Source organism: Balaenoptera musculus, chromosome 15 (genome assembly GCF_009873245.2).
Source record: "Balaenoptera musculus isolate JJ_BM4_2016_0621 chromosome 15, mBalMus1.pri.v3, whole genome shotgun sequence".
In the NCBI taxonomy this organism is placed as follows: Eukaryota; Metazoa; Chordata; class Mammalia; order Artiodactyla; family Balaenopteridae; genus Balaenoptera; species Balaenoptera musculus.
In genome coordinates this window covers 58191503-58217950 of record NC_045799.1, presented here as the reverse complement: position 1 = coordinate 58217950, position 26448 = coordinate 58191503, and the positions used below count along the sequence as shown (strand labels likewise).

At 49.6% G+C, this 26448-nt stretch overlaps 1 protein-coding gene across 1 annotated transcript in view; it reads left to right on the top strand.

The window, feature by feature from the left end:
• Nucleotides 1–638: 638 nt before the first annotated feature.
• TEKT5 (tektin 5) overlaps nt 639–26448 on the top strand; it is a 38497-nt gene continuing 12687 nt past the window's right edge. Inside the window, exons 1-5 of the mRNA XM_036826962.1 lie at nt 639–1292; nt 4126–4209; nt 5180–5250; nt 11030–11173; nt 15011–15233. Of these exons, the coding sequence (XP_036682857.1) occupies nt 717–1292; nt 4126–4209; nt 5180–5250; nt 11030–11173; nt 15011–15233 (1098 nt within the window). The 5' untranslated portion in view covers nt 639–716. The remainder of the gene's footprint in view (nt 1293–4125; nt 4210–5179; nt 5251–11029; nt 11174–15010; nt 15234–26448) is intronic.

The following is a 26448-nucleotide window of genomic DNA, read 5'->3' as shown; positions in this document are numbered from 1 at the left end:
AAGAGAGAAGGAAAACAACTAACCTTGACCAAATTGGCCCTGAGCTGATTGGGTTTACTGCAGTGGACCACATTAAATTTTCTCCCACAGGCAGAGTTAAGTTTGGAAAGGCAGATTCGATTATTATGAGAAATACATAAATGCCATTTCTTGCACCTCCAACTCTGTAGATTGAAAAACTCATTCATTGTGTTGATTTTTTTGGTCTGTGTGTTTTTTTTTTTTTAATTAATTAATTTATTTATTTATGGCTGTGTTGGGTCTTCGTTTCTGTGCGAGGGCTTTCTCTAGTTGCAGCAAGCGGGGGCCGCTTTTCATCGCGGTGCGCGGGCCTCTCACTATCGCGGCCTCTCTTGTTGCGGAGCACAGGCTCCAGACGCGCAGGCTCAGTAATTGTGGCTCACGGGCCCAGTTGCTCCGCGGCATGTGGGATCTTCCCAGACCAGGGCTCGAACCCGTGTCCCCTGCATTGACAGGCAGGCTCTCAACCACTGCGCCACCAGGGAAGCCCTTGGTCTGTGTTTTGATTGTGATGCTATGGCCCCAGCTGGGGCAAGTGAGCAGGGGTCCCAGTAAGGCCCCACTCCCCCAGGCTTTATGACAACAGTGCCGAGTCATAGAGGTCCTGCCCGTCCCTCAGAGAAGCCCCTTCCCCTTCCTGTGGTGCCTTGGCCCCCTTAGGCACAGTTTTGCCCTAGTGGAGCTGACGGGGGAAGATGGAGTTTCTTGGAACCACTCAGACTGCCAGTTACTGTGGCCCCAAGAAAGCCTGCGGCATCAGCGCGCTGCCCCCGGTTGCGCCGGCCCCGGTGATCCAGGAGTGTTACCAGCCCTATTACCTGCCTGGGTACCGCTACCTGAACTCATGGAGACCCAGCCTCTTCTACAAGGTCTCCAACACCCAGACCTGCCTGGACGAGGGAGCCACGTGCCGCAGCGCCCTGCGGCCGCCCACCATCCTGCCGGCCGTCCGCTCAGCGCTCTTCTGTCGCTACAGCCCCCATGACTGGGACCAGTCCAACCAGCTGCAGATCCGCGCGGCCGAGGCCTCGCGGCTGTGGGCCGGCCGGCTGATGGGCGACTCCATGCGGCTCATGCAGGACAAGGACCAGCTGACGCGCCAGATGCAGGAGGGGACCCGCCGGAACCTGGGCCAGAGGCTGTCGGACATCGGCTTCTGGAAGTCGGAGCTGAGCTATGAGCTGGAGAGGCTTCTGAACGAGAACCACAGCCTGGATGCAGTCAAGAGGCGGCTGGAGTGCATGGCGGAGGAACTGAACTGTCCACTGCAGGTGAGGGTGGCGTGCGGAGGGGGGGCCCGACGGCCACTGGGATACCACCCCTGCAGTGCAGCCCCCCACACTCCCCTTGAGTGAAGGTCAAGGTGACAGGCGCCGTGCAGCTCAGTTTGAGCTGCATTATCATCTATAATCAGCTTTAAGCTAAAAATATATATATATATATATATATATATATATATATATAAAACTTAGTCAATTGACAATAATCCCAGTCCAATCAGGGTTCCTCAGACTGAATGGAATTTCCTTTTCTCCTTGGGGTTACATCGAAATCACAGGGATTTCATAAAGACATCACAAGCGTGTGTGTGCATGTGATGGTCTTTAGAAGATGTGCTTCAAATAACTGCTCTATTTTTCTCTGTAGCCCTCAAGACCTGCTAACATACTGTACAATTTACTTACTGTTTTGCTCCACACACTAGAATATAGGCACCATGAGGGCAGGGATTACTGTCTGCTTTTTCACCAAGGACTGCTATGCAGCTGTGGGGGACCAGTATGTCTATGCTGGTCCTCAGCGAGCAGTGTCTGTGCTGATTGCCTGTCATCTAGACCAATGTTCTGAGTGTCTTCCCATCCTGACACAGTGTGTGGAACACAGCAGGCACTCAAGAAGTATTTGTTGAATAAATGAATAAATATCTGGATGTGGACATCCTCCACACTTTGGTTTCCCAGTCTCCAGCCATATCCTGGAGCAGTTAGGATAGCTTTAGGCTGCATGTAAACAGCTATCTGACTACAGCAGCTCAGCCAAATAGGAGTTTCATTTTCTGTTATGAGAATTCCAGAGGAAAAGAGAGGAGGACCCTGCAGCCTCCACGTGATACCAGAAGGGACCCAGCCTCCTGTCTGCTTGGCCATCCTTAACACGGGGCTTTTGTCCTACTACTTTCAAGGACGTTTCGGATCTCATATTGCAAACTCCCGCTTGCCAGGAGCATTTGGATATTCTCAGTCGAGGCAGGAGGATGGGGTAGGGAAGGGGCAAAATGCCAACTGTGTCTGTCCTTTTTATCAGGGAATATCACTTTTCCAGAAGGTCCGTTATGTGAGTCCATTTTTAGCCCATTTGCCAGAACTCACGTGGGCTCCCTGGGTGCAAAGGAGTCTGGGTAAGTGAGCATTTTTCACTGGGTCCTGGAGTGGACCCTGGGTGAGGAGCTGGCATTATCTGCCTTTGCTGTGGGAGATCATCGTGGCCACACAACATGATGTTCTGCTACTCCCTGGAGTGGGTGCGAATGCAGAAACCCTGCCTGCAAACCTCCTGCAGCCGTGCCTGCTCCGTGGCAGGCGTGGGGGCTTCTGTAGGAGAGGCCCTGCCTCCATGTTTCCCCCGGAGACAAGGCACAGGTTCTGACCACTATGGGATGGGGGTCCCTACTGTTTCCCTATGCCCCCAGGTTCCCCCCCGGAAGGACAGTGGGCAGGGCTGCTGCTCAGAGACCCAAAGCAGAATCTGAAATCTAGTGCTCCTCCCCTCTCCCAGACTCTCTCCTCACTCCCCCAGCCTGTCTGGAAAGCCCAGCTCTGCCCCATCACGTGGCCCCCCTGTGACAGACACATGGGGGCACAGGGACCAGAGGCATCTCACTTCCATCCACTTGTCTCCAACTCCAAGGTTACCACCTCAGTCCAGGTGCCTCTCAGTGGACAATGGTGACGGCCTCCTTCCTGGCCTCCTGACCTCTGGCCCCTCCAACGCATTTTCCAGACAGCAGCCAGAGGGATAGTTTTAAATATTAAACTAGATCTCTGCACCTCCCCGCTAAAACCCCCTCAATGGCTTCCTAATGCATCCTAGTTGACATCTGAGTTCCTTGTCACAGGCCCAATGGCTTCCTGTCTGCTGCTTCTCCTACCCCAGGGCCTTTGCACTGGCTGTTCCCTCTCCTTGGTACATTATTCCCATTCATTTCTGCTGCTTCTCATAATTCAGGTCTCGGTCTGCCATGTCCTTAGAGAAGTCCCCCCGGACCACCCTGCTGGTTATTCCCCACCCACCCACAGCTCGCTATTTTCATCACAGCCCTTATCACAGTCAGAAACGATTGGGTTTCTTTCTATGTTCATTTGTGTGTGTTCTCTCTCTTCTGTTAGAACTCCGTAAGAGCAGGGACCATTTAGTTCACTGCAGTGTCCCCAGTGCCTTGATGGAGTGTGACACAGAGAAGGGGGCAGTGAATTCTTGTGGCATCAAGTGCTCCCCCTCCTTTCTGAGTTCCCAAATACATTTGCGTCCCAACACCAGGTGTCATGCTCCCTTGCCTCCTTCTCACTGCCGCTGCTCCTTGTGACATCACAGGCCAGTGACCCATCACAATTCTTTGACAGTCTGCTGCTGCAGGAGCTCCACTGAGCAGCCACTCCCCTGGCTTCTGTTCTGCTCTGTTCATGTCCCCATGACGGTTGTAAGGTCCATGTGGCAGGGTTGCCTGGGTCTCACTTGGCCTATGTCACTTTCCAAAGCTCTTCCCCCATTTAGAGATCTCCAAAAAAGGGTGTTCATATATATTCACAGGTAATTCTTAGAGACAGTATTCTAAGCGCTTTACATTTGTCAAACTGACTTAACCAGCATGGCCAGCTTGAGATGTGCACCGATTTTGCACCCATCTACCATCTCAGCATCCCACAGCCCTCACTGATGGAGAACGGGAGGCAGAAGCCCACCCAAACGCACAGTGATGGGGCCACATGAAGCATCCAGGTTTCCCAGGAATGAAACAGACCACGGCAAAGGTAGATGTGAGTCAGTTCTGCTCAGGGTCTACATACAGCTGCAGGGAGAATACATGATTCCCCACGCCCCCTACAGGTGGCCCTGGAGTGTCAGTACCAGCGAGAGAAAAGGATCGGGATTGACTTGGTCCATGACAACGTGGAGAAAAATCTTATCCGGGTAAGATGCCCCCTGGGTCTGGCCAGCCCCCTGAGGGAGGAGGGAAGTCCAGCTGGTCAGAGAGGTTTCTGAGCTGCCTCTCAGGAGCAGAAGCCACATGTGTCACCCGATGCAAAATTAGGGCTCAGAAAGCATGGGTGGGGGCCTAGGTTGCAATTTAGAAACAGTGAGAAAGGAGATCATTTGACCCTCAGTCTTTTCCTCTCCAAAATGGGCATCATAATAGTAATACCAATAAATAACAAAAGTAACAGCCAGTGTTTATTGAGCACCTGCTATATGCCACACACTGTATCACTTCATATGCATTATTTAATTCAATGATAAAATATGAATGTATCATATTTTATGATAAATAAAGGGTCTATGAATGAACCCTTGGTGCATAGTAGGTGCTGCATTTTCTTTCACTCTGGAAGTATATAAAAAGAAAGGGGGCTTCCCTGGTGGCGCAGTGGTTGAGAGTCTGCCTGCCAGTGCGGGGGACACGGGTTCGAGCCCTGGTCTGGGAAGATCCCACATGCCACGGAACAACTAGGCCCGTGAGCCACAATTACTGAGCCTGCGCATCTGGAGCCTGTGCTCCGCAACAAGAGAGGCCGCGATAGTGAGAGGCCCACGCACCGCAATGAAGAGTGGCCCCCACTTGCCACAACTAGAGAGAGCCCTCGCACAGAAACGAAGACCCACCCAACACAGTCATAAATAAATAAATAAATACTTTAAAAAAAAAAAAAAAAAAAAAAAAAAAGGACAGTAGGGCAAAGAATATGCAGCTTCCACAGTCAACCCTCAGGTGGCTGGCCCGGGGATCATGCTGGTCGAGTCAGGAAATGGACCCCACCCTGACATTTCACCTTGTGGGATGGAGGTTGGGCAGTGAGAGGTGAGGGGTGGAGCTCTGGCCTGGGAGACAGGAGGCTGTGAGTTTCTAAGGGGCCCACGCTCTTTCTGACATCTTTCATTGCAGGAAGTAGATTTGCTAAAATGTTGCCAAGAACAGATGAGAAAACTAGCTCAAAGGATTGACATCCAGATGAGGTAAGAGCTGCTTTCTCTGCCTTTTCTTGGAGTTTGTTTTGGGTCTCCCAGGTTTCAGGGGTCCCGTGTCTCCAGGTGGTTCTTTTGATCAGTGGTGTACTGGTAAGCTTTTAACAGCCAGCTCTCCAGGAAAAGAAAGAAGTCCTGATCTGTCGCGTTTGTCAGTTTCAGCGATGTAAGTGCTACCACCATGGCTGATCTCAGTCTACCAATATGATGTTACTGACATGCACACGATTGATTTCCATGAGTCAGCACAGCATCGGTGGTTCTTGTTTGCAGTGAGAGCCTTGGCAAAAGAAATTGGCCTCACTGAGGCTCCTCTGAGCCTGTGGCTTCCCCATGCGAGTCCTGAACTTTGGGACATGGCAGAGAGTGGGTGGCACTGGGCATCAACGTGAGAGGCCCGGGCCTCTCCAGAGGGGAGCTGGTGGACACCTTGAGCCACTGTTCCTTTTAGTCTTCAAAGGAATCAGCTTTTTGTTCTTGGAAGATTATGCAACTGGTATCATGACAAGGCAGGAGGCTCCCCCATAATTAAAGGGAGGCTTGAGTTTTACCGGGCTTGGGACCCATAGATGAGCCCTTGGCACCCAGCTCCCCCGGAGGCAGCAGCCTTCCCGCCTGGCCCTTGAGCTGGGCACTTGCCTTTAACTCTTGCAGGCAGGCTGCTCTGCTGGTTACTCCTTCTTGTTTACTCAGATATAGCTAACAAGAGACGGGCTGGCCACCTGGCCAGGGCTGCCCCTTCCCGCTGCGTGGAGGACGTAGGCAGCTTGCATGGGATGCTAAGGGGTGAGGAAGCTTGCAGAGAGGGTCTGGGGGCTTGGTGCCCTGGTTTGTTCTACCCCAGAAACAGCAGTCGCCCCTACCTCACACACACGCACACACACACACACACACACACACACACACACACACAGCAGCCCCTCAACTCCACTGGGGCTGTAAGAATGGGTGGCAGAGGTAGGAGAGAATTATCCTGTAAAAATAAAATAAATAGCATCCAGGACAGTGTTGAAAAGCTGCCTGCAGATCTAAGGGTGTGGTCAGGGGCAGACGAGTCGGGAAAACCCAGGGAGACATCAGAGGTGAAGAAGAGTCGAAATGAGATGCAAATACAGCAGTGACTGAAGTGACAGTTGAATGGATGAAAGCACGGTTGAATTCCATCATTATGTGCCTCTGGCTTGACTTCTGACATTTCGACCTACCACTTGGACTATGTTTGCCTAATATTCGTCTATACATTAATCCACTTAAAAAAACCCTTCGATACTTGTACTTAAACAGGAACGTTTTAACAAAGGGAGTTCTTCGGGCAGGCAAATGCCTTTATTGTATTTTTCTTGCCCTATGTTTACAATCACCTATTTTTTGGCAAAAGAGCATGGTTTTCCATTTGTGGTTGACATGGGGCTGTGACAAAACTTGGTGTTAGAGTGACGGGAGGGCTGAGGTTTGGGAAATGGGACAGTTTGAGCCGGAAGAGTGAACAAAAGCCCAGACTTGAAACTGGGGAGCTGGACCCCGGAAGGGAAATCTTGAAACTGGGGTGGGTGGAGCGCTGCTTGTGCAGGAAAAGTAGAAAGACCAAGGTCTCATCGACTGGGAGACACAGAATGAGAGGCACAGTGAACTCTGATGTCAGAGGGAAAAAGAGACAGAAAGAGAAAGATCCGAAGCTGTAAACAGAGAGAGATGAGCAGAGAGACAGAGGGACAGAGAGGGACACAGACATGCCAGACAGAGAGAGAAATCAAGAGGTGAGAGAGGTGAAGAGATGGAAAGAGACAGACACAGAGAAAGAGGAAAAGAGAGCAGGAGAGGCTGGGAGGAAAGCAGCGGAGGCAGTGTGGGTGGGGAGGGGATGAGAGCGGGTGGGAGGGACTCTCCTCTTTGCCAGGACCAGAGGCCCAGTCACCCTGGAGAGAGGCCCTTTGACCTTGGGCAGCGGCCCCTTTTCAGAGGACACCTGTCATCTTGCAGGGAGGAAGCCGGGGCAGCCTAATTAACCTAGAACTGGCCAGAGCCTCATCAACAGGGCAGAACTCAGTGCGACCTTGCCCTTGGGGAAGCTCTGCCGCTCACCTGCTAGGGTGGCCGCCCCGGCCCCGGGCAGCTGATGGGCTGTTGACTCGAGGTTTTCTAGGTGAGGCTTGAGGCCTGCATCTGCGCAGAGCCGAGTCCTCACCTCACCAGGTGCCCCAGCAAAGCAGAAAAGGCTTTCCTGACTGTGCAGGAGCCAGGTTCAGGATTTTCCTTGTGGGCTGACAGCTGGGCGAGTCTTGACACTGGCCAGGCTCTCCATCTGGGGGAGATGGGGCTGTCGTCTCCCTCCCCGGGCCTCATTAGCCAGGGCCAGGAGGCTGGACCAGCTGCCCCGGGATTCTGAGGCCCCAGGTTCCCCTCTGATGCTCTGGCACGTTTCTCTTCTGCATTCTGGTCTTTCTTCACACTCCACCTCATGAGGCAGGATGGAGCCCCATTTCCCCATGGCTCTGCCAATTCCAAAGGCCATAAGGGCCCCGGGATGGCTCTCCTTGCTCCAACATGACCCTCTGTGCATCCTGATGGGTGCAGACCCAGCATGAGGATTTAATTTCTTTGCTCCTGGCCTGTTTGAAACCTCTCACCAGCTTTCAGTATCCATAGCAGAAAAAGAACGTGGCAGAAAGATAGAGACAGGCAAGGGAGAGGTAGAGAGAGACACACTGAGGCCCCGAGACAGAGAGAAACCAAGCAAGAGGAGGCAGAAGGAGATAAAGATGAGAGAGACAGAGGGACAGAGACAGGGAGAGGAAGGGAGAGAAAGGGAGGGAGAAAATTAGATGCAGGAGGGGAAAGAGAGAGACCGACGTGAGACGTGCACCAGTCACTTTAGTTGCATCTGGACATCAAACTGCTCAAAGTTATTCCCTTCTCCAGTCTCTTTCAATTCCTTTAAGACATCAAGGGAATCTAAAAAAATGGTACAGGACTTCCCTGGTGGCGCAATGGTTAAGAATCCTCCTGCCAATGCAAGGGACATGGGTTCGAGCCCTGGTCCGGGAAGATCCCACATGCCGCAGAGCAACTAAGCCCGTGCGCCACAACTACTGAGCCTGCGTGCCACAACTATGGAAGCCCCTGCACCTACAGCCCATGCTCTGCAACAAGAGAAGCCCCTGCAACGAGAAGCCTGCATACCGCAACGAAAAGTAGCCCCCGCTCGCCGCAACTAGAGAAAGCTCGCGCGTAGCAGTGAAGACCCAATGCAGCCAAAAATAAAATAAATTAAAAAATTAAAAAAATTTTAAAAAAGAAAGTAAGAGAGAAACTAGAGCCTAATAAAAATAAATAAATAAATAAATGGTACAAATGAACTTATTTACAAAACAGAAATAGAGCCACAGATGAAAAACAAACTTATGGTTACCAGGGGGGAAAGGGAGGGAGGGATAAATTGGGAAATTGGGACTGACATATACACACTACTATATATAAACTAGATAACTAGTAAAGACCTACTGTATAGCACAGGGAACTCTGCTCAATACTCTGTAATGACCTGTATGGGAAAAGAATTTAAAAAAGAGTGGATATATCTATATGTTTAACTGATTCACTTTGCTGTATAGCAGAAACTAATACAACATTGTAAATCATCTACACTCGAATAAAAATTTTTAAAAAGTAATAAATTTTTTAAAAAAAGAAAAAAAGAAGACATCAAGGCAAAACTCTCAATCAATGCTTACGCGTCTTTAATTTCTTTTTTTCAACCAAAAAAGAAACAGAAAAAGTTTCAGGCTTAGAACCTGCTGGAGACAACAGATTCTAGCTAGCATTCTGTTAGTGTTTACTTTGCATTTAGGTTTGGAAACAGTTACTGGTTTTCTTTTAAAGACAGTGATGTAGATTTTTCCTTTTGAAATACATTTATTTATTTATTTATTTTTAAACATCTTTATTGGAGTATAATTGCTTTACAATGGTGTGTTAGTTTCTGCTTTATAACAAAGTGAATCAGCTATGCATATGCATATATCCCCATATCTCCTCCCTCTTCCGTCTCCCTCCCACCCTCCCTATCCCACCCCTCTAGGTGGTCACAAAGCACCGAACTGATCTCCCTGTGCTATGCGGCTGCTTCCCACTAGCTAGCTATTTTACATTTGGTAGTGTGTATATGTCCATGCCACTCTCTCACTTCGTCCCAGCTTACCCTTTCCCCTCCCCATGTCCTCAAGTCCATTCTCTACGTCTGTGTCTTTATTCCTGTCTTGTCTCTAGGTTCTTCAGAACCATTTTTTTGTTTAGATTCCATATATATGTGTTAGCATACGGTATTTGTTTTTCTCTTTCTGACTTACTTCACTCTGTACGACAGACTCTAGGTCCATCCACCTCACTACAAATAACTCAATTTTGTTTCTTTTTATGGCTGAGTAATATTCCATTGTATACATGTGCCACATCTTCTTTATCCATTCATCTGTTGATGGACACTTAGGTTGGTTCCATGTCCTGGTTATTGTAAATAGAGCTGCAATGAGCATTGTGGTACATGACTCTTTTTGAATTAGAAATGCATTTATTTATGTATTTTATTTATTTATGATTGAAAAAAGAAAATTAGCAGGTAAATAATAATACAGGTACTTTGGGAATATGACAAGAATCATGAAAGTGGGTCTCCAATGTCTGGAGTCTTGGCAAACAGTGACATTTAAGTCTAAACTTCTCAGCCAAATACCAGCCCTTCAGGCTCAAGTCCTGGCCCTGCCCCATTGTGTTCTCCTCACCTGGCTTAGTCCCAGACTCCACCCACTCCCTGGCTCCGCCCACTCCTTGACCCTGCCAGGCCGTGACTCTGCCCAGTCTCTGGCTCCACCCATTCCCTGATTCTGCCAGCCTTTTGAGCTGCTTATGGGTCCCTAAATACCTGGATGTCTCTAGTTTCTCTGCTTTTGCACATGTGGTATCCTCAGCTTGGAATTCTCATCCCCCCCAACCCAACTTTGTCCATAATATCTACTCCTGTTGTTATGAAAACCCAGCTCAGACACTTTCTGGGGAAGCCTTCCCTGACCACCCCTCACCCAGCGTTAATGGCTTCCTCCTCTGTGTTACTGTGTAGCCTTTCTGAACCTGCACTGTTGCTCTTTTCATTCTTTCTTTATTTTTTACTGTATTTATTTACACAAATCTGTGAGCAACTTGAAGGTAGTGACTGAGGCTTATTCATGTCTTTTCCCTCTGTGCCTGGCATAGCATCAGACACAAGGATTTGTGAACCAATTTAAATTGAAACCTGGCTTTGTCCAAAGTGTGAATTCATATCTACTATATTAGGTCAGCAAACTACAGCTGGAGGGCCAAATCTGGCCCACCACCTGTTTTTGTAAATAAAGTTTTATTGGAACACAGCCACACCATTCATTTACACATTATCTATGCTTGTTTTCCTACGTAGTTGAGTAGTTGCAAGAGAGACCATATGACCCACAAAACCTAAAATATGTACTATTTGACCGTTTACAGTAAATGTTTTCTAAGTGACAACAGGTCTGCTTGGATTGCGGGGAGGGTGGGGTAGTGTAGGGAGGCCCTGGGTGTGTGTGGGGGGGCATCAAGGTGGGAAGAGGGCTGGAAGCCACGGGGGGTGGGCAGAGCACCCTCCTGGGGGTCCAGAGACTTGGCTTCCAGCAGTGGCTCTGCACCGACCTCCCCTGTGACCTTGGGTGAGGGACGCTGGGTGCGTGCACAATTCGGGGACATGTCCTTGCCCCCACAGGGATAACCGGGATGCTCAGCATGCCCTGGAGAGGGACCTCGAGGACAAAAACTCAGCCGAGTTCATCGATGGGAAGTGCCTTAACCTACGGAACACATCAGATTGCATCAGCTTCTTCCACGGCGTGGAGAAAATTGATGGCACGTAAGTACCGGGCTGTCAGTCCTCACCTGGCCGTGCCCGAGGGCAGCAGGGGTTTCGGGGTCTGATCCTGCTAAGGACACGTAAAGGGGCGTCGTGCACCAGTCAAGTGTGAGGCCGTGTGGTTGAGTGGGGATCCTGGGTTGCAAGCTACAGAATCCGATTCTGGCTAACTTAAGATGGAATTTACTGGAAGGCTGTTGGGCAGCCACAGGCTCCAGGGGAAGGCTGGAGGGGAGGTTCTGGCAGCCTGAAGGAACCAGCGAGAGAGAGCTCATCGGCCTTGTTGTTGGAGCACCACTGCCTTTCCACGCTGGCCCCGCTTCACCCAAGGTCCAAATTCCAGCAAGATATTGGCTTGTGAGGGTCCCACAGCTGCTGCTGCTGAGGCACCTGGATTGGCAAGTCCACCAAACAAATTCCAGAACAAAATGGCTGTAGCCAGAAGGAGGAGGAATTCAAGTTTGGCTGGGAGAGCCAACTGATGCCTGCCCATGCTGGCAGTGGCTTAAGAGTGGATTCTGGAGCCCGGCTGTCTGGCTTCCAATCCAGCCTCCACATTAACCCTCGGGACAAAGGACTTAATTTCTCTGGGCCCCGTTTCGTCACCTCTACCACTGGGATAAAAATAGCACCCACCTCCCAGAGTCGCTGTGAGTGTGGAAAGGTGGGCGTGTGAAGTGCTAGGCACAGAGCCTCGTGTCGGGGAATGACGACGGCTAACATTTATTGAGTGCTTGCTGTGTGACCTCATTTTCTCGTCACAACAGCTATGAGGATGGCACCTCCTGTCTGCCTGGCACTGCCATGGGCACGTCCTAGCATCACGGAATTGCGTGCAGAACGAAGGCATGCTTTCCCCATCAGCAGTCTGAGGTCTGGGATAATGAGGGCTGGAGAGAGATGCTCTGGGTACATGCAGAGGGTGGGGTCTATCTTGGTCCCTTTAAAAAAAATCTCTAGCACATAGCATTGTGCTTGGTACATAGTAGGTGTGCAATAAATATTTCTTGAATGAAAGAATGAATGAAAGGGGGAAGGGAGGGAGAAGAGAGAAGGAAAGGGAAGGTCTTCTTGGCCCACACCAGGGTCACTTTCTGGATCGTAGTAAATATGCAGGTGTTGAAAGGACCCTTTGGGGTTTCCTTCAGTGACCGCTCCTGGGGACCCTTCTCCTCCTCCTGACAAGGTTGACTGCCCACGGCGCTGGCGAAGTGAGCAAGACCTCCAGGGGGCCTAGTCCTCTCAGCCACGGCTGCCCACCTGGACAGGGAGTCTGGAAGCTTCCCTTCCCAAACAGATGCCTTTCTGAAAGCCGGGCAGCCAGGCTGGCTGGCAGAGACTCCGATTTCCGTGCCTAGGAGGGGTCTGCAGTTTACAGTCCTCAATCCAGCGACTCCAGCTGGAAAGCCAGAGCTGCCATTTGTGACTAATTGCTCCCCAGATGTGCTAGCTCAGGGCTTTGTATGTGAGGTTTTCTTAAAGCGGGGCCATGGCTGGGCAGGTAACAGGACGTTTGGAGACTGCGTTGCCGTATCTCTGTTCACCGAAGGTCTCATTGCCACGGATTAACCACTGATGATGAGGATGAGGATGAGAGCTGATGCCTTTTACCTGCTGTTTGCTATAGGCTGGGCACTGTGCTGAGTGTTTCCACGGTCTCGTGAATAATAAACATTTATCAAGTGCTTACTATTGTCAGGTGCCACGATAGGGGTTTCACAGTTGGTCAACAACCCTGGGGGTAGGTACCATTTTTAGCCCCATTTTACAGAGGAGACTAAGACTCAGAGAGGTGCAGTGACTGGTCCAAGCTCACACAGCGAGTGGCAGAGCCACAGTCTGAGCCCACGTTGGACACTGGGCCTGTGTTTTACCATAGCGCCTTCCTGCCTCCCCAGCAAAGCCTGCTGGGTCCTATGTTTTTAGAGGACACAGGCTCCAGAAAGCACGTTCTCCCTACTGAGGCACATCACCTGTGAGGAGACAGGCTGCCTTGGCAAATTCCCCCAGGGAGAGTGTGATTAAGCAGGTTATTTTCCCTGGGGAGCTCAGCTGTCTGCTCCAGGGGAGGGCTTAGCGGCTGCTGCCCTTGACACTGACAGTGTCCCATTGAGCAGTGGGAGGTACCCTCAGAGTAAATCTGCAGGTCACTCTCTGCTGTCCTTGGTGCTTCCTCCTTCCTCTATTGAAGGTGAGTAGCTGTGTGACCTTGGAAAAGAAGACACTTCACCTCCCTGAGCCTCAGGTCTTCGTTGGATGAAAGCTCTGGATCAGACTCAGTGCCCTCTCACATCTTTAGAACCCCAAGACCTCTCCAGAGGCTTGATTTTAACTCCTGCAAAAGCCAGACAAAACAACCACATTTTGTATGTTTTTAAAAATATTTCTATTCACTATGCAATCTAAGTGTGCTTTAAAATGTCCTGAAAGAGACTTCTATTTCAGATGATTGAATCTCTTTTTTTCCTACTGCCTGAGAATAAAAATCTGCTTTATTTTAAGAACTGGAGACTTCCCGGCTAGAAAAGACCTTGAAAAGTTATCTAATCTGGTTTATCCGGAGACTGAAGTCAGCTCAGAGAAGCATGTGTCTCTGTTTCTCAAAGGGTTCCCAGAGGAGAAAACTCCTGTCCGATAGTTGATTGCTTATTGCCTGAATTTACATACTCGGCCAGGAAGAACTTTCTGTTCCCTAAACTGAATCCCTTTTGTGTCACTGCCTCCAAGAAGCCTTTCCAGTCTGCCCTTTCCCTAGTTTGCCCTTTCCAATATAGCCTGAGCTCCATTTGCCCTCCCAGATCCATTCTGTAGCTGTCCTGCTGTGAGTCCTATAGAGGAGGCTGCCCTCTACAAACTGCCCCTCCTGGGTCTTCGCCATCTGGTTCCCAGGTGGGTTCAGCCAATAGGAGGGTCACCAACAGGAGATGGAGGAGAAAGACGTTGGGGATTTATTCGACATGGCTCTCTCTCTTGCCTTTCACACCTGGGGTGGTGACAACTTCGTGCATTTGCTAGTCTATGAGCACCTCGGCGCTATCTGAGAATAAATTCCATTTATTTCCTTTTATGGCCCTGACTGACACGTAATGACCCACTCCATTTGTCTCTCTTCCAACATCCTGCGTCTAAATTCTTTCATAGAACATAACACAATGTGTGAACATCTTCTTTATTTATTGTCTATCTCCCCCGCCTCCCTCGGAAATTTATCACTATGAGGACGGGGATGTTGCCGGCTCCATCCCAAGTGCCTAGAACAAGGCTCGGCATGTGGTAGGTGTTCAGAGAACATTTGTTGAAGGAATAAGTGCAAGCAGCGTGGCCACAGGCTCGTCCCTGAATTGAAGGAGCCCTGCAGTCAGCATCATGCCCGATGCCAGCTTCTTGGCCTGTCTCTGTGTTTTTGGTGATGGTGGAGGGAGTGTTAGAGAAAAGAGCTCTTTTGGGGAATCTCTCCTCTCCTACAACTCAGCAAGTGCCCTTTCGGGAAACCAGCTAGTCTGCAGTTGCCTCATCTGTGAATGAGGTGTTTGGATCAGCTCAGTGGCTCTCAACTGGGGGCAATTGTGCCCCCTCCCCCAAGGGACATTTGGTAACGTCTAGAGACATTTTTGATTGTCACAACTGGAGAAGCGTTACTACTGGCATCTAGTGGGTAGAGGCCAGGGATGCTGTTAAACATCCTACAGTGCACAGGACAGCCCCCTCCAGCAGAGAATTATCCTGACCCAAATGTCAGAAGTGCCAAGGTTGGGAACCCCCGGATTCAGCGATCTCCAAGCCTGCCAGAGACCCCCGACTCCTCGCCTGGTAAGTTCGCGCTCTTGCCTCTTGCAGGATCTCCGTGCCCGAGACATGGGCCAAGTTCAGTAACGACAACATCAGGCACTCGCAGAACATGCGGGCCAACTCTGTCCGGCTGCGGGAGGAGGCCCAGAACCTCTTCGACGTGTTGTTGGATCAGATGTGGAAGCAGTTTACCAACACCAATCTGGCCTTCAATGCCCGCATCGCCGAGGTGACAGACGTGAAGAACAAGCTGCAGACGCAGCTGGCTAAGGTAAGCGAGGTGCCTGTGGGGACCACCGTCCATGAGGCCCCCGGCCCTCGCCCTTGGGTCTCAGCAGCTTCTGGTCAAGCTGCCCGCCCCGCTGCTGCTGCTGAAATGGTCCCAGCAACCCACGGTCTATGAGCCTGTCCACCCAAAAGGGGGCAGAGGCTGTGAGCTTCCTTTGGGGGATTCCAGCGTCTTGGGGGTAAATCTTCCTTGCTCACTGGATGGTGGAGCTTGGAGCTTGGCCTGGCTATCACAGCAACACCCAAAGGTGTTGCTGATGGCCCCCAGGTCTCTTTTCTCCATCTGAGCGCATGTGGCCAAGCGTGACCGACGAGGGTGGGTGCCAATATCGGAGCCCCAGGAAACGGGTCTGAGCAGGTCTTATGTGCCCACATCAGCATCTTTGGAAATGTAACCTCTTGACCTTCAAAGGCTTCAAGAGCATCAGGAGGGGTGGGGTGCTTTTTGAATTTGAGGAGCGGGAAGGACAGCCTAATCCTGCCACCAAATCCTGCTGTTCCCACACTGACGTGCCCTTTTCCTGCTCCTGTATTTGAACACGTCATGCTGTTTCCCACCCCTGGGGGAGTCCTCTCTGCATGCAATTTATACTCTCTGCTCAATTTAGAGCACCTACTGGGTGCCAGATGCTGTGCTAGGGACTGGAATGAAAAGAGGAGTCACACAAACAGTCCCCTGGTCCCTGTCCTCAGGGGATTTATGTTCTGGTCGGGGAGCAGTGGTGGCTGCAAAATTTATATGCAGGAAGGACTTAGGGATGACAATCTGGTTGGAAGGGGGTGGGGAGACAGGGGACTAGTCTTGAACCTGAACTTGCAAAACAGTACCCCTTTTTACTGTATATATATTTGGGGAGGTTTAGTGGGCTGCAGGCAGGGTTTAATGGAAGTTACAGGGGCAGTCTAAGCCCACCCACATAGGCCACCCTTTGGCCTGGGGTATGGAGAAACAGAAAAGACACAAGTTTCTCTAAAATAATTGCAAGGTTGTGATAAGTGTTAATGAGAGAGGAAGCAAGGAGATTCGCCAGAGATTCTCCTGGAGTTCTTACACCAGGTAGATCAGACAGGCAGGTGACATTTACATTAAGAGCTGATGGATAAGGAGTTAGGCAGCCAGAGGACGGGGTGGGGCGAGTGTTCCCAAGAGGATGAATGTGGGAGGAGGCTGGAGGAAGGAGCAAGCACAGGGACCTCCTGCGGGTTCTTTCTTTCTTTCTTCCCTCCTTTCTTCCTCCCTTTCTTTCTCTCTCTCTCTCTCTCCCCCTCCCTCCCTTCCTTCCTTCCTTTCCTTCCTTCCATCCTTTCCTCCCTTCCCTTCCCTCCTTCCCTTTCCTTCCTTCCTTCTTTCTTTCTTCCTTTCCTTGAAAAAATCATTCTATTATTGTGATAAAATATACATAACGAAACATTTGCCATTTCTTAGTCCGTTTGCGCTGCTATAACAAAAATACCATAGACTGGGTGACTTATAAACAACGGAAATTTATTTCTCACACTTCTGAGGACTGGGAAGTCCAGGATCGAGGTGCGGGGAGACGTGGTGTCTGGTGAGAACCCGCTTCTTGGTTCATGGATGCTGGCTGTCCTCTCCCTGTGTCCTCACATGGCAGAGAGGTGTGGGAGCTCTCTGAGGTCTCTTTCATAAGGGCACTAATCCCATTGATGAGCTGATGACCTAATCACCTCCCTTAGACCCCCACCTCCTAATACTGTCACAATGGGGGTTGGGTGTCAGTATCTGAATTTGGGGGGACACGGACATTCAGTCCATAGCAACCATTATTAAGTGTAGAGTTCTGTGTTATGTATCTTCACATGTGGCACAAATGTCACCACCATCCATCTCTAGAACAATTTTTCATCTTCCCAAAGTGAAAAGAACCCTGTGTTTAAACTTTGTACCCATTAAACAATGACTCCTCATTCCCCTCTCCCCTGGCAACCACCAGTTCTACTTTCTGTCTCTGAATTGACTAGGTACCTCATATAAGTGGAATCATACAGTATTTGTCCTTTTGTGTCTGGCTTATTTTACTTAGCACAATGTCTTTAAGGTTCATCCGTGTTGTAGATTGCATCAGAATGTCCTTCCTTTGTAAGGCTGAACGATATTCCGTGGATGTATATACCGTGTATCCATTCATTCCTCGATAGACGCTTGGATTGCTTTCGCCTTTTGGCTGTTGTGCAAGTGTTTTCTTTTAATGAGACATTTCCTATAGTGGATCAAATACAGTTCATTGTCAAGTTTTACCACATGAGTCTGAGGCCTGGAGGTGACTTGGGAACTCCTTTGCAAGTTCTTTGGTGGGACTTGGTGGCTGGTTTCTCATCTGTGTAACAAGGAGTAAGAATTCCTACTTGGTGACGATAGTGTAAGGATTAGTGAGTTGATCTCTGTGGAGTGCTTGGCACACAGTAAACACTCAATAAAAGGTAACTGTAAGTATTAATATTATTGATGGAGAGAAAACGGATCTTCTGGGTGGGGTGGGGCGCATACCCTTTTCCCTACCCACATTTCTCCACGGAAGTTTTGAATTATTACTACCAGCTTCATCACTGCTGATCACAGAGTTTTTGCTACCACGTGGATTTTTATTAATAGCCATTATTTAATAACCAGCTGCTTTGCAAATAAGTGAGCACCCATTTGAAATACACCAGACCCCAACATGACACGACTGACGTTTCACTTGTCTTCTGGTTGGTGACCATCTCACATAGTGTTTTTCTAAGATAGTAAAGGAAAGAGTTGATATAATGAAAATAAATATATAGCAACCATTTCACCTTTCAACAGTTTGCTTTAGATGGAGGATTTGAAATGCTCTCTTTAAAATTTCAACTGTTAATTGTTGAGCTTGGCCTGATTCCCCTTGGCAAGAGGCATTTCTGGAAAATTCTAGGCCCCCATCCCTACCTGTGCTGCAAAGCAATTATTGCCCAGGTGGTCATAGGAATCCACTTTGAAAGGCCAGGTCTCCACAGTTCCCCATGCAGACTTTGAATGCCCCAGTGGTTTAGGGCTGCGTAGACAGCCTTGGCTGTCTTGGTCATGTTCACCATGATCCTGGGGTTCTATCCCCAAGGCCATGCCCCAAGCCTTGTAACTTGTCCTGTGTCCTCACACTTTGGGGCCTTGGGGTATCGACCAGTCATATTTTTTTTTTTTTTTTTTCAAATGGTCTCCCAAAGAGAAGACACTTTTTTTTTTTTTTTAAATTTATTTATTTATGGCTGTGTTGGGTCTTCATTTCTGTGCGAGGGCTCTCTCTAGTTGTGGCAAGCGGGGGCCACTCTTCATCGCGGTGCGCGGGCCTCTCACTGTCGCGGCCTCTCTTGTTGCGGAGCACAGGCTCCAGACGCGCAGACTCAGTAATTGTGGCTCACGGGCCCAGTTGCTCTGTGGCATGTGGGATCTTCCCAGACCAGGGCTCGAACCTGTGTCCCCTGCATTGGCAGGCAGATTCTCAACCACTGCGCCACCAGGGAAGCCCTCGACCAGTCATATTGACCACCGCTTAAAGAAGGGCTGGTGACCTCTTTGGGCTGAAGCAGTTGATGGCCACAGAGTGGGTGGTTCCTGAGAACCAGGGGCCCAGTGGGGGGGTGGGAGGTGGGGGACGGACATGTCTCCAGATAAGCATAAGTACCCTGCATCCAATTGCCCAGGCCAAGGTGCCTTTTAGCAGAAGACTCAATGTGGAGGGCAAGATGCAAGGACCTGGGGGGAGGGGGCATGGGGGCAGGGACGCTGCTATAGCACAGCGCTTATTCTACACTTGTGGGAACGAGGCCCCAGCAGGGGAAATGACAGTAGGTGTGTTACACGGACGCAGCGTTAATATCACCGAATCACACAGTGAGAAAGTTATTCCTTCTTCAGTCCTTTTTCAATCCTTGTGATGCTCTCAAAAGGAAAGTCTTGATCGGATACTAGACTGCCTTCCTCACCTCTTTAACCCTGTCTGCTCTCCCTTTTAAACAGAGAGCGCCGGCCTCAGGCTGAGAGCTTTGGGCAGGCAGCTGTATCCAGCCAGAGTTTCAATCACATGGTTTTACTTTCATCTTGTTCGTGCATTTTTATGGTTATTTCCATTATGGCAAATGATGCTGATTTTCCACTGATAATAGTGATATAAAGTTTTATTTTTAAACAAATGCATTTAAGGTTTTTTTTTGGTTTTTTTGTTTTTTAAAAAGCCAATTGACTTGAAAAGATTGTTAATCATGTCACAAGTGGTGTGAGGGGATATGGCCATAATGGTAAGGATGGTAGGTGAAAACGTGACTGTTGGAGAAGAGCAAAGTAGACCTGTGCATCTCAAATATTACTTTGTGTGCAGTAATCACCCATGTTACCTGGAGACTGCATCGAAATGCAGATTCTGATTGAGCAGGTCTGGGGTTGGGCCTGAGCATATGCACGTTGAACAGCCTCAGGAAGTTGCCAATACCACCGGTGGGAGGTAAGGCAGAGTGCAGGTTGTAAAGCGAGTTGGCTTTGACAAAGAAGCTGTCTCCTTCTCTTCTTTCCCTCCTTCTTCCTGCCTCTCTCTTCCAAACTCAAAATACTGGGGGAACCAAATCCTTCAAAAAGGCAAGCCACAGTCATCCAATTCTAATCAGATTTTCTCTAATTGCATTTTGCTTCCAAGCTTCCCAGCCAAGCCCAGCCATTCCTCCCTCGAGGGATCAGACCCGCTCGGCCCATCGCACAGATCTTCCCCCGAATTCGAAGATGCAAACACCCCTCTGGGATTTCTGCCGCCCCTCCCGGGTGCGTGCCCTTGAATCAAAGTCTCATTTTTCCATCTTGGTTATTAATGTGGTCGGGGCAAATGACGTTAGGAGCTGGGGAGGATAAGCCAGAAGCGCGGCCTCGACTGGGTTGTTGGAGAGATGAGTCGGATTTCTCTTCTTCCTCTCAACAGCACACCGCCCCCTGCAAGCTGTAGGCTTTCTTGTAGCAAATAGGAGCCAACTTTCACCCTCCTGCCTCCTCCACCTGGAGCTCCACCCCCATCTCAGCTGGTGGCTCTCACTTCCAGATGCTTCCAGAAGCTTCCAGGGGCTCAATCTCAAATTCTGGAGTCCACTTGGATGTTCCTCTTTCTCTCCCACCTCACATCCCCTCCACCAGCAAATCCTGTTGGTTCTTTCAGAATCTCCTCACTCCCCATTCCCTCCTCTGCTTCTGCCCTGCCCCAGGCCTCCACCATCTCTTGCCTGGACCATTGCTGTGTTCTTAATGGCTCTGTTTGCTTTTGATGTAGCCAACTGTTTAGCTGGCAGCTTGTTGAGAGGGCATTCGATACTTGAATAGGCCGACTAGATTGACAGAGAGAAAAAGTTCAATTGCTTTAGATTTTTCAGAAAACCTTGAGAGTTTAGCTGGAGAATGCAGGTGACAGGCTCTCTCTGCTGGTGTCCCTGGGTCACCATCTTCACCGTGGCCAGGGCTGTCTGCACCACTGCTGTCATGAGAATTTCTCGGCACCCCTCACCTTTGCAGTGGCAGCGCCTCCCGAAATGCATGGTGCTCAGTGAAGTCTAAGGTAATGCAGACGGATTGGTTTTTAAATCAGGGGATAAACACTTGTAGTCCAGGGGTTAAACTTGACCCACATATTATTTGGCCTCTCACATTTGTCTTTTAACAGCTCTATTTTTACTTGACACATAATTAACTGTACGTATTTCAAGTGTAGAATCTGAGAAGCTTTAACACATATATGTCGTGAAGCCACCACCTCAATCAAGGTAGTGAACATATGAAAAGGTTTCCTTATGTCTTTTGTCATCTCTCCCTCCCGCATTTCCAACACAACCGCTGATCTGCTGTCACTGCAGATTAGTTTGCATTTTCTAGAATAATTACATAAAGGGCACCATACCCTAGCCATTCTTTTTTCATTAGTCTTCTTTCACTCAGCGTAGTCGAGATTCCTAGTTCGTTCCTTCTTATTCCTGTGTCTTGTATGTCTTGTATGGATACCATATTGTATGTATACACCCCTGGTATGTATCGTATCCACACACCACCATTTGTTTATCCATTCACTTGTCGATGGACATTAGGGTTGTTTCCAGTTTGGGGCTGTTACCAATAAAGCTACTATGAACATTCACATACATACCTCTCTATGCATTCTCAGGGTTTTTTTTTTTTTTAATATCTTGGTAAAAAATGGAGATTTTATGTAGAAGTTCAGATTTCTAGAATCTCTGGAAAAATGGGTGGCTCTAGCAACTCCGAGCCCACTTTCCTACAGGGGAGCAGCAAACAGGAGTTGAATGGCCACAGCCCCTCGTTGGACAGGGCCCGGGCTCTCCGATTGGCTCAGTCCCCTCCGCCTTCCCTCACGGCCCCCTTTGCACATTTGCATCACCTGCCTGGTCCCAGCAGGCTTGTACCTTGGCACGTTCTGCTCTGTGCATCGGAGGAAATGCAAGAAAGCATCCAGGCCTGGAAAGGATTGTAGAGAACCCAGAGGGGCTCTGAGTTTTCCCCTTGAAAGGTTTTGCTTTTACTCTGAAGTTTCTTTGGGGTTTCGACTTCCAATTGGTCATTAACACCAGCAGAACCTCTCCTGCCCCAGGAGGCAGCGCCAGGGCAGGAAGGCGTGTGTCTGTGGGGTGAGGGCCCGCAGTCGTCATCTGAGGGCCCCAGCGCCTGCCGTCAGCCCCTCTGTTTGTCCAGCGAGGCCTGGAACCCGTGGTGGAGTGGGAAAAGCTTTTGTGCTTTGCAAGCAGCCGGATCCCTTCCAGCACCAGTGCCCGCAGACAAGCTCCTGACGGCTCGTTTCTAAAACCAGCCCAGCCCAGGGGATGTGGAGCCAGCCCGCCTGCCTCTGGTGAGGAGGGGCCGGGCCAGGGCTTAAACACCATTGCATCCTAGTGAGAAAGTTCTCGTTTCAAGTTCCCTCCATCAATCCTTCCACTAGTGTCGAGGAACAAGGCTTGATGTGACGCTAATCTGTCTTTGCCATCTCTCTTTTGTTTGGGAATCCCCCTTTCCGGCCAGGCCTCAAGCCTCAAGCTGGCACTGAACCTTTGAAAGACAACAGAACTTAGAATCAAGGTCTTTCTTTCCATCTTGTCTACTGTGATGGTACTTTCTATCAATGGCAAGAGATACTCATTTTCCATGTGTGGCGATGATATAAAGATGCCATTTCAAATACATTTGTTCAAGGCTGAAAAGGGAGTTGATTTAAAGAAGTAGACTAAATAATTGTTCAGACATGCTTGGGTGTGTGGGTATGTAGAGGGTTTCCAAGGTAACCCTCAGGAAAGGCCTCGGGGCTGTGTTCAGTAGGTCTCTCTGCCTGATGCTCACCTTAGTACCAAGAGGAATCAAAGGCTCCCTGGTGTCATGTGGGCTCAGGTCTCATCACTGTACTTGGGAGCTATGGGCCTGGGGACACCCGGTTGAGGGGTCCACGAGAGCTCAGATACAGGCAGTTCTGAGGGCTGTGAAATGGCGAGATGATGGGGCGGGGGTGCTGGGTCACCGCTGTCTGTCCGCGGTGACACTGTGCCAAATGAGAGAGGAACGGCTGGGATCAGGGAAACAGGGCCAAGGTCCAGAGCTGGGAAGGCAGCCAACAAATGCAGGATGCTGGAGGGACCAGACGGCAGAGGGGGCCAAAAATGAGCGTGGGTCAGCATGGCCCGGGTAGGAGCTGAGGACAGTGCAAATGAGGTAGTTTGGAGCTCACTTTATGAACCACTGATACTCAAGGAAGCTATTACTGCCCTCTGCAGTTGGTGTTAGCCAATCATATGCTTTGGAAGCCCTGGGTGGGGCAATCACCGGGACTGGTTGCTGCTGAGACAAGAAGAATATAAGATGCAAGCCTGGCGGAGGCAGAGGGTTGCCTTGGCACCTCCTGGGTATGGGTGTGTCCCAGCAGTCTCCTAGTTTCTTCCAATTTGTGACTTGTTCACTTTTGGGTCCTCAGCTCCTTGCCTACTCAGGACCTGCTGCCCAGCCTCACCTATACTCCTGGCTTCCACATATGCTTGCCTCATCCTGGTCCAGATTCCTCTTCCATCTTGACACTCTTCTCCCACATGTGAGCCCCATAGTGCAGTGCAGATGGCTGGGTTCAATTCTGGCTCTAGCATTTCCTGGCCATGTAACCAAGATCAGATTGCCCCACCTCTCTGTACCTCAGTTTCTCCCTCTGTCAAATGGGAGCAATAATGGTTGGCAAATATTTGCTCTGAGAATAAGAGCATCCACACTGGACTGGTCACCTTGTAAGTGCTCAATGACTATTAACTATAAAAATGATAAAAAAAAAAAAAAACCAACAACAACAACAACCACCCAAAAAACAAAACTGTGGTCTGATTTATAACCCGCTGATGGGGAGGGACAAACAAAGTGACTGAAAGAATATGGCCTCTGGAATCAAAAGACCAGGGTTGAATTTGGTAAAGTAACTCCTCTGATTCTCGGTTTCCTAATCTCTGAGAGAGGAATAATCCTGCGAGGATTGAAAGAAAAGGTACAGCTAAGCAGTTCTCAACCCTCGCACATTGGAATCACCCCGATCTCTAGGGATTCTGATTTAATTGGTTGGGGTGTGGCCTGGGCATCCAACATTTTAAACTCCCCAGCCAAGATTGAGAACTAAAGGTTCAGAGTTCAGACCAGTGGTTCTCGAGGTGTGGTCCCTGGTCTCAAGCAGCATCAGCATCACCTGGGAACTTGTTAGAAGTGCACGTTCTTGGGCCCCATCCTGGACCTTCTGAATCAGAAACTCTGGGGTCCAGCCATCCGAGTTTTAACCAGTTCTCCGGATGTGCCTCCCAGGTGTAGACGTGCAACAAATGTTTTCTAATCTCCTCCCTCCTCCCTCCCTCCCTGAGAGGTATTTACTAAGCACATCCTGTGTGCTAGACTCTGAATTAGGAGCTGGGGGTACAATGATCCCTGCCCTCAGGGGGGCTTATGTTCTAGTGGGAGAGACCAATTTTAAAAAAAATAAGTAAATACATGATTAATTAAAAATTGTGATAAGCATTAAGAAGAAGAGCCCGGGGGGCCTGAGCTAGTGGATTTCCACGAATTTTCACAGAATCATACAAGTGTCCTCTCTAGCAGGGAGCCCCCACCCCTCAAGGACTTTCCAGAGCCCTCCAGGACTTTCAGGACCCCTGACCCCAGATGGCCTTTGAGCGGCTGATGTTTGTATTGGCCCTGCCTTGTCTGAAGGCAGCTGGCCGCCTCTAGATGGAAACAACTGCGAGCAGGGTTGACTCAACATCTCTCCTCCAGAGCTGTAATCCTCACCAGGGCTGAATTTACTGCCCGGCGGCACTTGCCGATGTCTGGAGACATTTTGTTTGTTACAACTTGCGGGGGGCAGCGTGCTGCTACCAGATAGGTAGTGGGTAGAGCCCAGGGACGCTGCTAAACACCGCAATGCACGAGACAGCCTCCCGCAACAAAGAAGTTGTGGCCCCAAATGTCAGGAGTGCCGAGTTTGACTATTAACTATAAAAATGGTAAAAAAAAAAAAATGCTCTGGCCCTCTCACGCCCTGCATTTCTGGCCAAGTCCCTCTGGAGCCCTCCTCAACTAGTTCTTGCCCCTGGGCTTGGCTGCGCTTGAAAATCTTCCACCGTTTGACCAAAAAAAAGGATTCCAAGCTGCCTTCCTAAGCTGGGGGAGCCGCACTGAGCCAGGCATCTCCTTGGAAACCCCTTGGCTTCATGCAATTTGGAAAACAATAAATTTGCAAGGTTGCACAAAGCATCCAGAAGCCCAAAGCCGGCTGGAACTGCTAAATCTGTTTTTTCCCTCCACATCAAAAATAATTTCCTGGCCCTAGAGAAAGCCTAGAAGCTTTCTCTACTGTCACAAGACAAGATGCAGGCCGATAGTTTTACACGGCCAACAACTCTGCCAAACACATTCCCCCTTTCAAAGGCTTTGGGTGGATTTCTACTCCAGCCAGGAATATCAGCGCCCTTTTCCACTGAGCCGAGGTTGGTTTCGTCCGAGGCAGACCTGGCAAGTGCTTTTCACACCCAATTCAAGACCACAGACCATTTCCAGCTCAGACCCTACCCTTTCCCCACACCGGGGACCCCAACAAGGTCTGAGGGTGGATGATCACGGTCTAGTTTACCATCCGATTACAAGTAGCAGGAGAGAGAAAAAAAATTCGCCATCACCACAAAAGACACATTAACCTTACTCTGTGCAGGCAGAGTTCTAAGTGCTTTTCTAACATTAACTCATCTTCCCTCCTACAACCCCATGAAGAAGGGATTACTATTAGCCCCATTTTACAGATGAGGAAACTGAAGACAAGTATTTTCCTAGAGTCCCCCAGCCCCACCCACTGCAGCAAGTAAATGGCAGAGCCAGGATTTGAATCTAGGTGTTCTGCTCTAGAGTTCATTCTTTAAGTTAATGTGAACATCTCCCCCACTCCCACCACCACAGCCTAACAACAACAACAATAATAATAACCACTAGATCGGTGGCCTTCCAACGGGCAGTTTTATACCCCGAGGACATCTGATAACGTCTACAGACATTTTTGGTTATTACGGCTTGGTAGGGGGTGCTACTGGCATCTAGTGGGTAGAGGCCAGGGATGCAGCTAAACATCCTACAGTGCATGGGACAGCCCCACAGTAGAGAATAACCCAGCCCCAAATGTCAATAGTGCCAAGACTGAGAAGCCTTGGTCTCCTGGCATTAAGGTTTGACTTAAAAAAAAAAAGAAAGGATAAAAGGTAGAAGATAGGTAGATGGATGGATACATGGATGGATGGATGGATGGATGGATGGATAGATGGATGGATGGATGGATGGATAGATGGATGGATAGAAAGTGCTGAGGTCTATAGAGTGCCTGTTAGGTGCCAGCCAGTGTGCTAAACATGGGGTACCTAAATCAATCCTTGCAGTCACCCTCTGAGGTAGATACTGTTTTTATCTCCATTATACAGATGGGGAAACTGAGGCTCTGAGAGGCTTGGCAATTTGCCAAGGCCACGTGCTCAGTCCTGTGGTGCTGGCACTTGAGCACAGGCTGGAGGCTCCTCCTGATTTTAGGGGCTGGCCCCTCCTCCCTTGGTACACTCCAGCCAGTGCTCCCCATTTTGCCATTTGTATACTCCTGTGAACTCGTTCCTTCTGTGTCTCCCCATCCTGCCTTGGT